General features: G+C 37.0%; 1 protein-coding gene across 34 annotated transcripts in view; it reads right to left on the reverse strand.

The window, feature by feature from the left end:
• LOC6583656 (glutamate-gated chloride channel) overlaps positions 1-15,446 on the reverse strand; it is a 112,100-nt gene extending 96,654 nt beyond the window's left edge. For 32 of the 34 annotated variants that reach the window (XM_032731875.2, XM_032731858.2, XM_032731860.2 and 29 more), the window contains exon 1: positions 15,294-15,446. In XM_032731875.2, coding sequence (XP_032587766.1) covers positions 15,294-15,376 — 83 coding nt within the window. In that variant the 5' untranslated portion in view covers positions 15,377-15,446. Of the gene's footprint in view, positions 1-14,994 lie in introns of all 34 variants that reach the window. The other 2 variants (XM_044010373.1, XM_032731852.2) reach the window with 2 other exon arrangements.
• Positions 15,447-15,970: the final 524 nt, after the last annotated feature.

The raw sequence follows: 15,970 nt of genomic DNA on the forward strand, positions 1-15,970 counted from the left end.
GCGTTCCAAATTTCAGTCTCTAGCTTCAATAGCGCCGAAATAGATTGCGTTCATACGGACAGACGGACGGACGGACAGACAGACGGACATTGCACAAAACCAATATATTAATTCACTTTCGTGAATGATATAATAAAATGAGTATAATAAATACATATATATTTATAATAAATACATATAAAATTTGGAGACTCTACCTTTAAAGATGTAGGAGATATAAATTTATTATTGGTTTTCGATAATGTTTTTAATCGATATCAAAGTAACTGGGCAAGTTATCGATATTTTAAGCAAAACTCGATATGCGCGTGCTATACACGGACCTAGGACAAAAATTTCAAGTCTCTAACTCTCATATCTTCTGAGATCGACGCGTTTAAACATACGGACAGACGGACGGACGGACAGACGGACAGAGCTAAATCGACTTAGCTCGTCGCCCTGATCAAGAATATATTTACTTTGTGGAGTCTCCAAAGCCTTTTTCTGCATGTTACAAACATTTCAATAAATCCATTCTACTCTCCCATTGAAACGGGTTCAGGTTATAAAAATATGCAGAGCTTTTTGTGCGTGTGTAAACTCAAACCCCGTCAAATGTGTTTAATATTTATTGTTTACCAGGCACAGCTTGACACGCAATGTGAGCTAAATTAGGCTGAGTCATAACGCGCTCCTTCCAACAAAAGCAGTTTCAACTGGCTATTTGGCTGACGGACTAGTTATTTGCTTTTGCGTGTAGGATGTTATTTAAGTAATGTGGGTCGCAAGAATGTTAGGGGTTGTACAGTTTGAAGCCCTGCCTATTCTCAGCTAGACTACTTACTGTCTTGTATTTGGCAAAGCCGTCACAAACTAAACTTTGATGCGCAAGCTTTTTTTAAATTTTGTTTACAAGAAAGCTTTAGGTGGTAGGGCCACGTACATGGTAGGGTCATGTATGTACATATGTATGCATATAACATGAACTTGCCTTTTAACGACTATATGAATAAAACAAGTAAGAAAGCTCGACTACGAGATCTCTTGAACCTTTCCAGAATTAGCATTTTCAATAATTTTTCTCGTCTTTCTGCTTACACAAGATACACAAACACGCACACACACACTCACGCTCACAGGCACCCACGCCTAAACACGCATGGACTCTAGTCGAGAGTGCCCGACTACGAGATACCCTGAAGTTCAGGGTTCAGCAGAAAGTCGCGAAAAATGATTGAAACAGCTACGCCTTTTACTAATGTGTGGGTGAGGGGTGAATTAGGGGTGGAGGTTAAATTTTGGCAAAAACCGAAATCGAATAAAATGCGTATAAGTATACATAACAAATTTGACTCTAGCTTTAAAGATGAAGGAGATAATAATAATAATAATGATTTTAATCGATAACAAAATAACGGGGCAATTTATCGATATTTAAAGCAAAACTTGAAATGCGCGTGTTATACACGGACCAAGGAAAAAATTTTCAAGTCTCTAGCTCTTATATCTTCTGAGATCGACGCGATCATACATACGGACGGACGGACGGATAGACGGACAAAGGTAAATCGACTCGTCGCCCTGATCAAAAATATATATACTTTATGGGGTTTGCTACGCCTCCTTCTGCCTGTTACATACATTTAACAAAACCATTATACCCTGATTTCCCATTGAAAAGGGGTTCAGGGTATACAAATATTTTGAACCGATTAAAAGCAAGTAAGAAAACTCTAGTCGAGAGTGCTCGACTAGATACTACCACTAAACCCAACAATACTACCCTGAACACAACAAATAAAAATGCCCATTTAGTATGTCTGAAATTTCAATTTCGATGTATTTAAAAATATAAATAAAATACCAAACTCATTTAATAAAATATAAAAATATTTTGAAACAATTAAAAAAAATTAACATCAGTTGCATCGATCGGGATTCGAACCGCGACTTCTCGATCGAGCGTCATGCAGCTAATACACTAGGCCACCCCACTCCTGCTAGTCGCGCTGGCAAAACTCAAATAGATTCACTGCTGCTGCGCCATCTACCAAAACTAAACGAAACTAACAGCTAATGTGATTCAACGAATGTTTCTAGAAGAAGTTTGAATGTATGTGTGCACACGCATATGATGCTGTTGTAGCTGCTGCACGTGCGTTTATTAATTGGCCAAATATTTGATTATTTTTTATTAATTTTTGACTGAACGGAATTTAATGAAACTTTCAGCATATGATCTGCATATTATATTGAATATTTGAGAAATTAAAAAAAAAAAAAAAGAAAAATCATTCACAATTACCCATAGTGGCATCTGATTTGAACTTGAATGTTTTTACTCGATAAAACATAACGGGATGATTTATCGAATTTTAAAAGCAAACTCGACGTCCGCGCTGCATATACGGTAATTTAAAAAAAAAAAATTCAAGTCTCTAGCTCTTATATCTTCGGAAATCGCCGCTTTCATACATACGGACGGACAGACAGACGGACAGGGCCAAATCGACTCAGCTCGTTGCCCTGATCAAGAATATATATACTACTAGCTGGCCCGGCAAACGTTGCATTGCCCTATCCATTATTTCTAGGTAAAAAATTGTTGAAAGCTATGTTGTTCAGGTTGAGATACACTCTGATTAATTTATTAATCGGTTTTTAATTAAAGCACCTTGTGGTAAACGACATTCTTTGTTTTTTGGTCAGGTGCAAGAACAAATAATGCGGATGGTTTGCCAACACGTGAGCATGCCACGTACAATTGACCATGAGAAAAACGCATTTTCTAGATTGAGGCCACAAATAGTCAAAGATTGGCCCTGTGATTTGTTGATCGTCATGGCGAAGGCAAGACGAATCGGGAATTGAATTCGTTTAAACTCAAAGGCCATATCTGTTGGGATCATCGGAATCCTAGGAATAAGAACTTCCTCATCTTTAAATTTTCCTTTGAGTATCGACGCGTGAATCACATTGCTCATTAGTTTTCTTATCACCAAACGCGTTCCATTGCACAGTTTTGGTTGGTTTAAATTTCTAAGCATGATAACTACCGAGCCAACCTTCAGTTGTAAATTGTGCGGTGGTAAACCAGGCACATCCAAGGAGTTCAAAAATTCAGTTGGATAATTAGAAATACTTTGTTGATAAGCTCATCTTTTGATGAGACGAAATTGCAAAAATGTTGAGGAAATGAAATCAAGCCACTCGATTCGTCAATAGGAATACGGCCATTACCGATATTCAGCAATTGCTTAGAGAAATCATCAGCAGATAGATCGTTCAACAATGCAACTCTCATATTTACAGACAGTTGAAGTTTGGTTACATATCGCCACAGATTTGATGCTTTGAGGCAAGCGTTTATTTCGTGGGCAGCAGTAGATCTTGGAATTGCTGGTAGTGTTTGTCGGAAATCGCCAGATAATAAAATCATTGAACCACCAAAACATCTCGAGTCATTGCGCAGATCTTTTAATGCGCGGTCTAGTGCTTCCAATGCGCGTTTGTACGCCATTGTGCATTCGTCCCATATGATAATTTTTGATGCTACTAAAACATTGGCCATCGGCGTGTTTTGAAATGTTACATGTCGGTTGTTCAGTAGCTTGAAGATTTAATGGCAATTTTAACGCTGAGTGAGCCGTACGGCATCCGTCTAATAATGCGGCCGCTATTCCAGAAGAAGCAATTGCTACCGCAATTTCGGATCTCGCACGTACTGTTGCCAAAATCAATGACATGAGAAATGTCTTCCCAGTTCTACCGAGTTCCATCCAAAAAAAATAAGCCACCATTTCCATTATCAATTGCATTAATCAGTGTTTCATAGATTTGCCTCTGCTTAGGATTCAACAGTGGTACATTCGTTTGAACTGATTGCATTAGTTCATGTGGATCATATTCACGTTCATGGGCTGCCTCTCTTTGAGCAGCACGAATTAAGGCTGGGTACTAACGCGGCGCCTTTCTCCGGCGATTTCTCGTTCTTCGTCAGATAATTGACTCGTGATATTCCGTTGCCTAAATGCATCATGGGTCCGCCGGGAAAGATTAGATCTTCTAGGACGCGGCATTTTTATACCCTGAACCCATTGAAAATGGCAGAAGGAGGCGTGGCAGACCCCACAAAGTATATATATTCTTGATCAGGGCGACGAGCGGAGTCGATTTGGCCCTGTCCGTCTGTCTGTCCGTCCGTCCGTCCGTCCGTATGTATGAACGCGTCGATAACTACTCCCGATATTTTATTATCGATCAAAAACCTTATCGAAAGCTAGTTATTTAATTATATCTCTTACACCTTTAGAGCTAGAGCTTGCAAATTTTATATGTAGACTTATATGTATTTTATATAATTTCTGTTTTTGTTGTAATTCACCCCCCACCCCTATATCCACCCCCTCACCTTCACCTTTGTAAAAGGCGTATTTCAAATACTAGAGACTTGTGCTTTGGTATGTACATACATTTGAGCAGTATAATAATGTTCTGAAAGTTTCATTAAGATTGTACGTCTAGAAATTATATTATTCAACAAATAAATTCTTATAATGTTGCCCACACCGCTGCGGTACCCAAGCGCAGTCGCTGCTTACTGCGCAGTAAGCAGAGCGCGTTCTAATATGTACGTATGTATGTATGTGTGCCGAAAAGAAGTGCAGAGTGATTAGAATATCAGATTAGAGGGTTCAGGGTATCCTAGTCGAGCAGTCTCCACTAGAGTCTTCTTACTTGTTATTAATAGTAATACTGAATATGCCCTCGCACAAAACCACATAAAACAATCGAGAAATATAAATATAAATAATGTACACAAATTTAGGTTTGAGACAAACAAATACCTGAACTTTCGAGATATTTAGCTTCTGTACGCACGCGTATTATTTTTATCAAATGTGTTTTTTTTTTTATGAATAGTCAGGTTCGCCTGAGGCTGTGCCGTAGACTGACTGACTACATTTGTTTATTTACTTCTATACTATTGTATAATATGAGAGCAGCCTACTGAGTATCAATGGAAACTTGAATCTTTGGGGAAAAAACCGCGTTTTTTCAAGTATTCGTAAAATTTTTCTGTAATTTTAAGGTCTACTATCCTACTCGTAGCGGAGACAAATCCAACAAATCAAAAACCATGAAAATTGGTCCAGCAGATCTCGAGTTATAAGTGGAGGAGCACTTTTACACAACTCTCTTTTATATACATATATACACTTGCAGTCTCTGAAAACATGTGTGAGTATTTGTGGTCTGTTTGCGTAACTCTTGCTGCCTGAGCAAATTGTAATGCCCAAAATTTACCGTTGATCGGCCTTGTGAGTGAGCACATACATTTGCATACGTACATACATATGTGTGTGTATGTATGAGATGGGATGATAATTGTCTCGCAATTTGGCAATTTTGTATGGTTTCAAATGAGCCTTCATGACTGACATCAGTAATTTTGGCAATAATGAGTACATCTTAAGTTAGTGTGACATGAGTATGTCCACTTAACGTTTTAATAGTCCGCTACCCGATATATTGCCAAGCATTAATTAAACTTATTAGAGTACCACGATCATCTTTTCGCTTGAAAATGTGTGTAAACTCATTTTAATTGTATGTATATAATTACAGTATTTTATCGATATATAACATGAATTTGTATAATAATATATGTACATATGTATGTAAATATGAACATCTGTATGAAGTGGATATGACAGTCCGTAGGATAGACCAACGACAAATTTTCGGCTTTACAATTTGCACAGGCCACAAATGTAGGGTGGACATCCGTCCTGGAATTCCGGGATATGACGCGCTTTGCACTATAGGAAAAAATCCCGAAATTTAGGCATCAATTCTATGAATAGACCTAGGAGGTTGAAATTTTACGTACACCCAAGATAGATTAATTTAGAATTTCAAATTTCTTTCTACGATTAGACCACGCCTTCTCCCCGCCACTTTGTTACTTATTAATTCAATCATGAGTGCTTTAGACATAATTTTTACTAATATTCAACATAAAGCTTGCAGCACATATTTCTATACCCTGAACCCATTTTCAATTGGAAATCAGGGTATAATGGTTTTGTTAAATGTATGTAACAGGCAGAAGGAGGCGTGGCAGACCCCACAAAGTATATATATTCTTGATCAGGGTGACGAACTGAGTTGATTTAGCTCTGTCCGTCTGTCCCTCCGTCCGTCTGTCCGTGTGTTTGAACGCATCGATCTCAGAAGATATCAGAGCTAGAGACTTCCAATTTTATACTCATTCACGAAAGTGAATTATTATATTCATTCACGAAAGTGAATTAGTATATTGGTTTTGTGCGATGTCCGTCTTGCTGTCCGTCCAGCTGTCCGTCTGTCCGTATGAACGCAATCTATTTCGGCGCTATTGAAGCTAGAGACTTGAAATTTGGAACACATACTCGTGTATATCTCCGATTAATAAAGTGTTAAAATTTTCCCGATCCGCCCACTAGGGGCGTGGCAAATCGGAAAATGCATTTTCCGATATGCCAGAAATCATGTTAGTTGAAGAACTAGAGAGCTGAAATTTGGTATGTAGGTCCGCGTCGACCATTCAAGATCACGAGCTATGGCGGATTTATCTCCGCCCATTGGGGGCGTGGCAAATCGGATAAATCTGTATCTTCGAGAGTTTTACAGGTAGAGCGCTGAAATTTTGCAAGTCAGCTAATAAAACAAGTAAGAACGTTGCAGTCGGGCGATACCGATTGCAGAAGACTCATTCACAGCCCAAACGCTGTCAACCAGAGTATATAGTGCAATTTTCAAGTCTAGTGCGCAGCAAAAAACACGGCATGATGCCATTAAAATTGGAAAATCTTCGATAGCTATTGCATTCAAATTACATACATACATAATTTATACAATTTTGATTTTTATTATATATTTATATCCATACATTGGATACCGTCTTCAAGCTAACAGCAGATCAGCGCGATTTTCCTATGCTTGTGCACACACTCATCGTCTATTCTATGCGTACAGACAGAAGCGCGCCTTTTCTCACATTCTTAGAATTTCGATTGATTTCTATACTTTCTAGCCGTTACTGTAGTTTTGTCTGATGACGCTCTCTTATTAAGCTATTCTATTTTAGCAACTGATTGCTCGAGCAAAGCAGTGGCGCGGGTGCTAAGGGCGACGCAAGTAATGTTAGAGTAGAGGAGGTTCGAACCTCTAAGTTTAAATTTGTTTCTTCTTAAATAGCCCTCAAATACATATACGCAAATACATACATATGTATGTATATATAATTATATATGTAAGCCTGCACGCATAGCATCAAGCATTCCAGCCTTATACACGCGCTCATTTGTATGTGTGTATGTATGTACACATAAATGCGTACTCTAGCATATTCTAAGAATCTCGCTGCGATTGATTTGTCTTTGCATTGTTTTTTTTTTTTAATTTCCAACCACCACTCTGGCTTTTCTTTGCTATGTCATAGCAATAATGTGATTTCGTTTTAACTACTATTGATCGAAACGACGCGGTGGTGCTGTAGGCTGAAGTGCCGACGATCTTTATTTTAGCTATTTTGACAAACATTCTGTTTGGGTTGGGTGCGAGTTCAAATCCCGCTGAAAACACTTTTTTGTAAATTGCAAATTTTTGTTATTTTAGCTTTTTTATATTTTATTAATTTTATAAAAATGTTTCCTTCCGTGCTATCAATGCCTATTAAGCCTACTTATGTGTACATATACATAAATAGATGGCTGACGCATATAAATGTCGCAATTCGGGCACTGTAAATGCCGATTGCCACGCCCCTAGTGGCCGTAGACTCCTCAATTTTAGCCAGTTCTTAGAACGAGCAACCGGTTACCTAAATGCAAAATTTGAATTGTTACGCTCAAAAAATGTGAAAATTACAGGGTATTTTTCGATATGCCACGCCCCTAAAGAGGCATAAAAATTATTTTTGGGGCATCGATAGAGGAGGCCACCAGTAACTTAACTATCCAAATTTGAAGCTTTTAGCTCTTAAACTGTAGGAGATATAAACTTTTGCGGTTTGCCACGCCCCCTATGGGCGGACATATATCTACCATAGCTCGTTGGACGTGGGTGGTCAACCCGCGTATATAAGTTAAGACTTTCGACAATCTAAGGAGGCTGGAGAGTCCATTCAGACATTCAAGGGGAGAACCTAACCAGTTGAACAGATTTAGTTCAGTTTATATTCGGACTGGAGAGAGTTTAGATCTATTGTTCCAAATTATATAAAATATATTATTTCATTGAACACAAAGTTGTTATATATTCACAAGAACCCAACACAGCGTCCCCCAATCACTAGTACTCTAGTATGGGAGCGCTTAACTTATATACAAAATTTCAGGTCTCTAGCATCAATAATGTCCAAAATATAGCAGAATTCGAAAAATTACTATGTCTTCAGGTCCGATTTGCCACGCCCCTAGTGGGCGTAGATATATAAAGTTTTCACCTATCTTCATAGAATTAAAACATCAGTTTACGTGCAAAATTTCAGCGCTCTAGGTTTATAACTTTAGGAGATACAGTTTTATCCGATTTGCTACGCCCCTAATGGGCGGAGATATATCCGCCATAGCTTGTGATCTTGGGTGGTTGGCGCGGACCTACATACCAAATTTCAGCTTTCTAGCTCTTCAACAAACATGATTTCTTGTATATCGGAAAATGCATTTTCCGATTTGCCACGCCCCTAGTGGGCGGATCGGGAAAATGTTAACACTTTATAAATCGGAGATATACACGAGTATGTGTTCTAAATTTCAAGTCTCTAGCTTCAATAGCGCCGAAGAAGATTGCGTTCATACGGACAGACGGACGGACAGCAAGACGGACATTGCACAAAACCAATATACTCATTTCACTTTCGTGAATGAGTCTAATTATAAGTCTACGCCCATTAGGGGCGTGGCAAATCGGACCTGAAGATATAATGATTTTTTAAATTCTGCTATATTTTGGACACTATTGATGCCAGAGACCTCAAATTTTGTATATATACTCAGGCTGATCACCCAAGACCAAAAAGTTTTGTCGCATATACACTTCGCATCATCAGGTTAGTGCCCCCTTACACTCATTTTCTTCCTATTGCACGCAACTTCTTGGTTTTTTTTTTATTTCATTATCATCATATGAGATGTCTCTCATACCAAAAAAAAGCGCCAGGGAAAACCCGTTATGTTTTAATTTGTATTCTTCTCTATTTTCGCAAAAAATGTGTGCACTTATTTTGCGTCATCAGATTGGCGCCCCCAAATGCAATTGTAATTATCTTGCTTATTTTGGCAATTACACTCACCAAATTTTTTGTGAAGCTCAAAGTATTCAATATATTTATAGTATGGGTAAAGAAACAGTTTTATCTTTGGTTGAAAAGCAAAGATTGAGGCATATTTGAATCTAGACTATGCAACCATAAAATTGCTGAAAAAACAGAAAACTAAGAGGCAATTTTCTTACAAATAGGGAAAACTATGGAAAAAAACTATATAAGCGGCAATAATCAAGTGATTTCAGAAGGAAATAGAGCATTACTTCGAGACGCTTCGAATTCCCACGAATCGACCACCAAGATTAGGGTTAAAATCAGTGTTAAGACGAGCTCGGAGGATCGGAGGATCAACGGTCCAAAGAGCAGTTAAGAAGTTAATTACTTAAAGAAACAGAATGTAAAAAAAAAGACACCAATCGATATGCTGGTGTGGCATTGGTGTAGGTATCAATATCTTACTACAGCACTTGCAAGCTTGAATTTTTGACATCGCGCATGAACGCATGAACGTGTTTAAAACTGCTGTTCCGCATTTCTATAACCTGTCTGAAAACCGGCATTAGATTTTCCAGCATGATAATGCTCCAATTCAGACCGCCCGATCCGTGAAGTCCTGGATTCAGAGACAAACATTTGATCTCATGGAGTGGTCACCATACTCACTCGACCTTAATATCATTGGAAACGTCTGGGGATGGTTGGTCAGGAAAGTATATGAGTTCGGAAAGCATTATAGTACAAAGACAGAGTTAATCGAAGGTACTGAACACGCTTGGTCAACCATATCCTTGAATAATATTGAACAACTTTATAATTCCATTCCTAATCGAATTTTTGAAATAATTTCAAACAAAAACGGCATATACGCACTACTAATATTACTTAAAAATAATAATAGCTTAAAATACAGGTGTTATTTTTGGTCATTAACTTAAATAAATTGAATTTAGCGCAGGAGCGCTAATCTGATGACCAAATTTTTGTTACATGTTTTTTGTACATTTAAAAAAAAAAAAATATTTAAAAATAATCCTTATTGTTACAGTAGCCATTCTTTTTGTATTTTAAAGAGAAATAAATGGAGTATAATATAAAAAAATTCAAAGATGGATCTCTGATGGTTTAGATTTTATTTAGCTTTGAGGTTGAGTGTTAAGGGGGGCGCTAGCCTGATGACGCGCAGTGTATGTCCGCCTACAGGGGGCATGGCAAACCGCAAAAGTTGATATCTCCTAAAGTATAAAAATTTAAATAGTTAGTTAAGTTACCAGTAACCTCGTCTATCGATGGCCCCAAAAATAATTTTTACACCTCTTTAGGGGCGTGGCATATCGAAAAATACCCTGCAATTTTCACATATTTTGAGGGTAAGCATTCAAAGTTTGTAGTTAGGGTACCGTTATCACGTTCTAAGGACTGACCAAAAATGAGGTGTCTACGCCCAGTAGGGGCGTGGCAAATTGAAAAAAAACCTGTATATTCTACAGTATTAGAGCGAAACTTAACTATTAAATTGTTGATGGGAAGTGAATGAGTATTCCGCAGTCGGTAACGCCCGACTGCAACGTTCTTACTTGTTTTTCCTAGGTCCGTGTATAGCACGCGCATATCGAGTTTTGCTTTAAATATCGATAACTAGTCCCGATTTTTTATTATTGATTAAAAACATTATCGAAAACAAGTAATAAATTTAAATCTCCTACACCTTTAACGCTAGAGTCTCCAAATTTTAAATGTATACTTAAATGAATTTTATACAATTTCGGGTTTTACCCCCCACCCCTAATTCATCCCCTTACCCTCACATTTGTAAAAGGCGTATTTCTAATACTAGAGACTTGTGCATTGGCAAATACATGAATATTATAATCATAATCTGAAAGTTTTATTAAACAATTAAGTTCTCATAGCAAGCACACACTGCAGACCATGCGTGTTTAGGCGTGGGTGCTTGTGTGCGTGCGTGAGTTGGTGTGTGTGTGCGTGTGTCTTGTGTAAGCAGAAAGACGCGAAAATTATTGAAATATCTATTGCTCGAAGGGTTCAGGGGATCTCGTAGTCGAGCAGTCCCGACTTCAGCTTTCTTACTTGTTTTAGATAAAAATTATTAAAAGAAGTCATAATATAATACAAAAATGTACAAGTGTATGACAATTCAGTTTTATATTTAAAAAAATATAAAATTTTGTTTCTTTTGCACTTATAACATATTTAGAAAAATAACATCAATAATCTTAATATTTTTCCCCTAATTCGATATTCAAATTGTCTAGATCATGTTTATCTTCGTCTTCCTTTTGAATTTCCGGTTTCGCTTATATCCTATCTTTACTGAGGCGCGATTGACGGACGCTCAATCAGAGAAACCAATCACTTCACTTGAAAATTTAATTATTTTGAAAACAAAGACAATAAGAGTTGATCAGATAAGTCTAATACCCTCTGAAAAACATCCGTAATGTATGAAAGAAGTACAAGTTGAATGTACGTGTGAATCTGTGTGACAAATGATTTATTTCAAATGCTTCATTTTAGGAAGGAAGGAAGGGGGGAGGGGGGTTGGTAATTGCAGACAGTCCCGGAATGGGCTCCGGCCCAGATGGTCACCTTACACAAATGCTCACATATGTTTCCGGAGACTGCAAGTGTGAGTGTGCGTGCTCGTCACGAAAACATTTTCATTATGAGCACCAACGCTTTCATACCAAGAAATAATTAGCGTGCCAAACGCTTTAAAAATTTCGGTATACCCTTCACTCAAAAGGATAGTTTTTGTGCGCTGCTGAGTTGGATGATTTGAGTAACCATAGAGAAAGAGATAGAAGAGAGAGGTAGAGAGAGAGAGAGAGAGAAAGACAAAAAGCGCACAGCCATGCTTCATATAAAAACGGAACCATTTTGTTAAAGCTCGCAACGAACTGGCTTGGTCGTGCTGTATTTTCACTGGTCGAGCCTCAAGAGACTGAGCCGAGCCAATACGAATTTGGGTAGCCCTTATGCACATTTTTCGGAGTTGAAAAAGTTATTCTACATGTCTCATCTATTTGTTCTTAGTTCAGTGGTTTTATACAATTTCGATTTTTGTTAAAATTTACTCCCCACCCCTATATTCACCACATATTTGTAAAAGGTGTATTTCAAATGGTAGAGACTTGTGCTTAGGCAAATACAATATAATATATAAGAAAAGTTATTAAACAATTAAGTTCCCACAGTACGCCACCACTGAAGCCAATGTGTGTTTATGCGTGCGTATGCACACACGTTTGTTCATGTGCGAATAATTATTGAAATTTCAGTTGGACGACGAGTTCAGGGGATCTCGTAGTCGGGCTTTCTCTCTTGTTATACCCTGAACCTATTGAAAATGGGAAATCAGGGTATAATGGTTTGGTGAAAAGTATGTAACAGGCATCAGGAGTCATCGCATACCCTATAAAGTATATATATTTGTTTTGATCAGGGCGACGTTCGTATGAACGCATAGATCTCAGAAGTTATTAGAGAATGTAGACTCGTGTAAAAGTTTTTTCGATAGCGCATTCAATATCTTTTTATCGAGAATAATCGATAAATTTATTTTGTTTTTCAGCCTAATTCTTGATTTAGACGCTTTAAATTTACAGTGTATATACATTTGATGAATTTTGTATTTATAGCTTTTGGATACCACGTCCTATTCGCCCCGAATTCGTAAAAAACGTATTTCAAGTGAGTCACGAAGATAGCCCTGCTACAAAAAAAATTATTCAACAATTAATTTCTCATAATATTGCCCACACAGCAGCGCAGCCCTAGCGCAGTCGCTGCTTACTGCGCATCTAGCAGAGCGTCTGCCTATATGTTCAAATGACTTATAAAATTATATCTCCTACAGAGAGAGATCTCCTAAAAAATAAAACAAGTAAGAAAACTCTAGTCGAGAGTGCTCAACTAGATACTACCCTGAAACCAACTAATAACAAGTAAGAAGGCTCTAGTCGAGACTGCTCGACTAGGAGATACCCAGCAGCGACTGCGCTTGGGCTGCGCTGTAGTGTGGACAACATTATAAGAATTTATTTGTTGAATAATTTAATTTCTAGACGTACAATCTTAATGAAACTTTCAGAGCGTAATCATATGGTAAAAATGTATGTACATTCCAAAGTACACGTTTCTAGTACTTGAAATACGCCATTTACAAAGGTGAAGGTGAGGGGGTGGATATAGGGGTGGGGGGTGAATTACAACAAAAATCGAAATTATATAAAATACATATAAGTCTACATTTAAAATTTGGAAGCTCAAGCTTCAAAGGTGTAGGAGATATAATTAAATAACTAGCCTTCGATAAGGTTTTTAATCGATAATAAAATATCGGGAGTAGTTATCGATATATAATGAAAAACTTGATATGCTCGTGATATACACGGACCTAGGAAAAACAATTTCAAGTCTCTAGCTCTTATATCTTCTGAGATCGACGCGTTCATACATACGGACGGACGGACGGACAGACAGACGGACAGGTCCAAATCAACTCAGCTCGTCGCCCTGATCAAGAATATATATACTTTATGGGGTCTGCCACGCCTCGTTCTGCCTGTTACATACTTTTAACAAAACCATTATACCCTGATTTCCCATTTTCAATAGGTTCAGGGTATAAATATATATATATGCAAAAAACGAACACACGAATACACGAACTTGTGTTCGTCAAATGCTCGAATGTGGATAGCAGTGTTCGTACGAATTTTTTGTTCGCCACTTGTGTTCGCACAAAAAAAAAATCTTACGAATGTCCGTGCAAACATGTTGGACAATGGATTCGAGTGTTCGCATGAACATAATTTTCAGAAATATGTCGGACAGTCAAGACATGCCAAAATTATCCAAAAATTTCTCGATTATTTTCAAAATTCAGCAAACGAATTCGACTGTGGATACCCCGCTTTACGCTTTAGCAAATGCACGCATTTACCATTTACATTCTTCTATATATACATAAATACATACATAAGGAAAGGATTCACGGATTATCCTAGCCGGGCACCCCTACAGCTTTCTTGTTTGCTATTATTTAAATAATAAGTTTATTATTAATTTTTGATTCGTTTAAATTACGGTTTTTACACTTTTGCGGGCAAATAATAAATAAAAACTTGGGGTTTATAAATATATGTTTAAGTATATATTTTTGTAGCCGTTGTTTGTTCATGAGTTGTTCACCTGGCTCTGCACTACAGACTGCACCTTGACACTAATATTAACAATAAAAAATAAAGTGCAGCTATAAATAAAAACAGCGCGACGGCAATGAAAATAAATGTATTAGAGGGTTGTTCGTTGTCTACGGTGGTGTCCAATAAACGATTATTGTTTTTATTATTGATATTAACTTTATTTATAATAATTATAAAGAAACTAATAAATGAGTTAAATTCTTCAATTTGGATAATAATAATCTTTGTTTGGGTTTTTTTATTTTTCAAATTTAACTAAACATGATTAATATATTATTATTCATTATTATTATTTTTTTTTTTATTATTATTATTATTATCTCATTGATTGTGGTTTATATTAATAAATATCTATTTACATGTAAACTGTGTTTTTTCTATTATTAATTTTTTGCTCCCAGGGCTCTGTACCGAAATATATTTTACATAATTCACTTAATGCATACGTACATTATAACAAAATAAACTAACCTAAATTGAAACGGAATTTTAGCAATGAAAAAATCAAGAACAATTTTAGATTATTCACTTCATACAATTTTGTTCTTTACACTTCGTAGGGCTTCAATTATACATCCAAGCTAATATATCAATGATATACACGTATTTATTTAAAAAATATGGGTACCAAGGTGTATTTTAATGATTTCTTTTGAATAAATTCTCTTTCATAATATTCCATGTAGAGAGAGAGAGAGTGAGAGAGAGGAAAAACGAGTTTTATTGTGTCTATTGTTGTGAGTCTTGTGTTGGCAGTTTAATGTCAGTACCACATATCACTCAATTTTTTATCCGTTTTACTGTGCTGTTTTGTTGCTAACCCGATCCGAACTGAGTGTCCAATTGGCAACATTTTATTGAATGCATCTGCCAAACTAATTCATTTCTCAAATAAAACACTGTAGAGAGAACTATACACGATGAACACAGCTGCATCTCTTGTTATTCTGACTTCGGCAAACAATTTTCGCCCTAAAGCTCAGAGAAAATCCTCTCGCAAAGTTTTGAAATAAAAGCTTTCTTTTATATTTGAATCGACAAAAACTCTCTCTCTCTCTCTGTTGATGAAACGCACTGTCTCTATTTCTCCACTGCTCTTTTTGTGAAAACAGCCGTTTTGTGTAAGTACATACCCAGTGGCGGAAATGCCCATTATTTTGTCCATTACTCATGGATTACTTGTCGCCTGTGTGCATGAAAAGATCGATTACAAGCTGCCTTACTTTTTTAAGGAATGGCCGCTTTTTCTGCCGGGTGCATGAAATTATTGAATTTTGTAATGCAGAAAGTAATGAGGTGACGAAGTTTCCTTCGGCTCTCCATTACCCATGCGTATACTTTTTAAATATTGTAATGTAGAAATTCCGCAACCTGAAGAAAACGCCTTATACATTTTCAAAATCGCTTATGGGTTAGTAATGTGCGTACATTACAACACAATATACCT

This window comes from Drosophila mojavensis, unplaced genomic scaffold, assembly GCF_018153725.1.
Source record: "Drosophila mojavensis isolate 15081-1352.22 unplaced genomic scaffold, ASM1815372v1 contig_74, whole genome shotgun sequence".
Taxonomy (NCBI): domain Eukaryota; kingdom Metazoa; phylum Arthropoda; class Insecta; order Diptera; family Drosophilidae; genus Drosophila; species Drosophila mojavensis.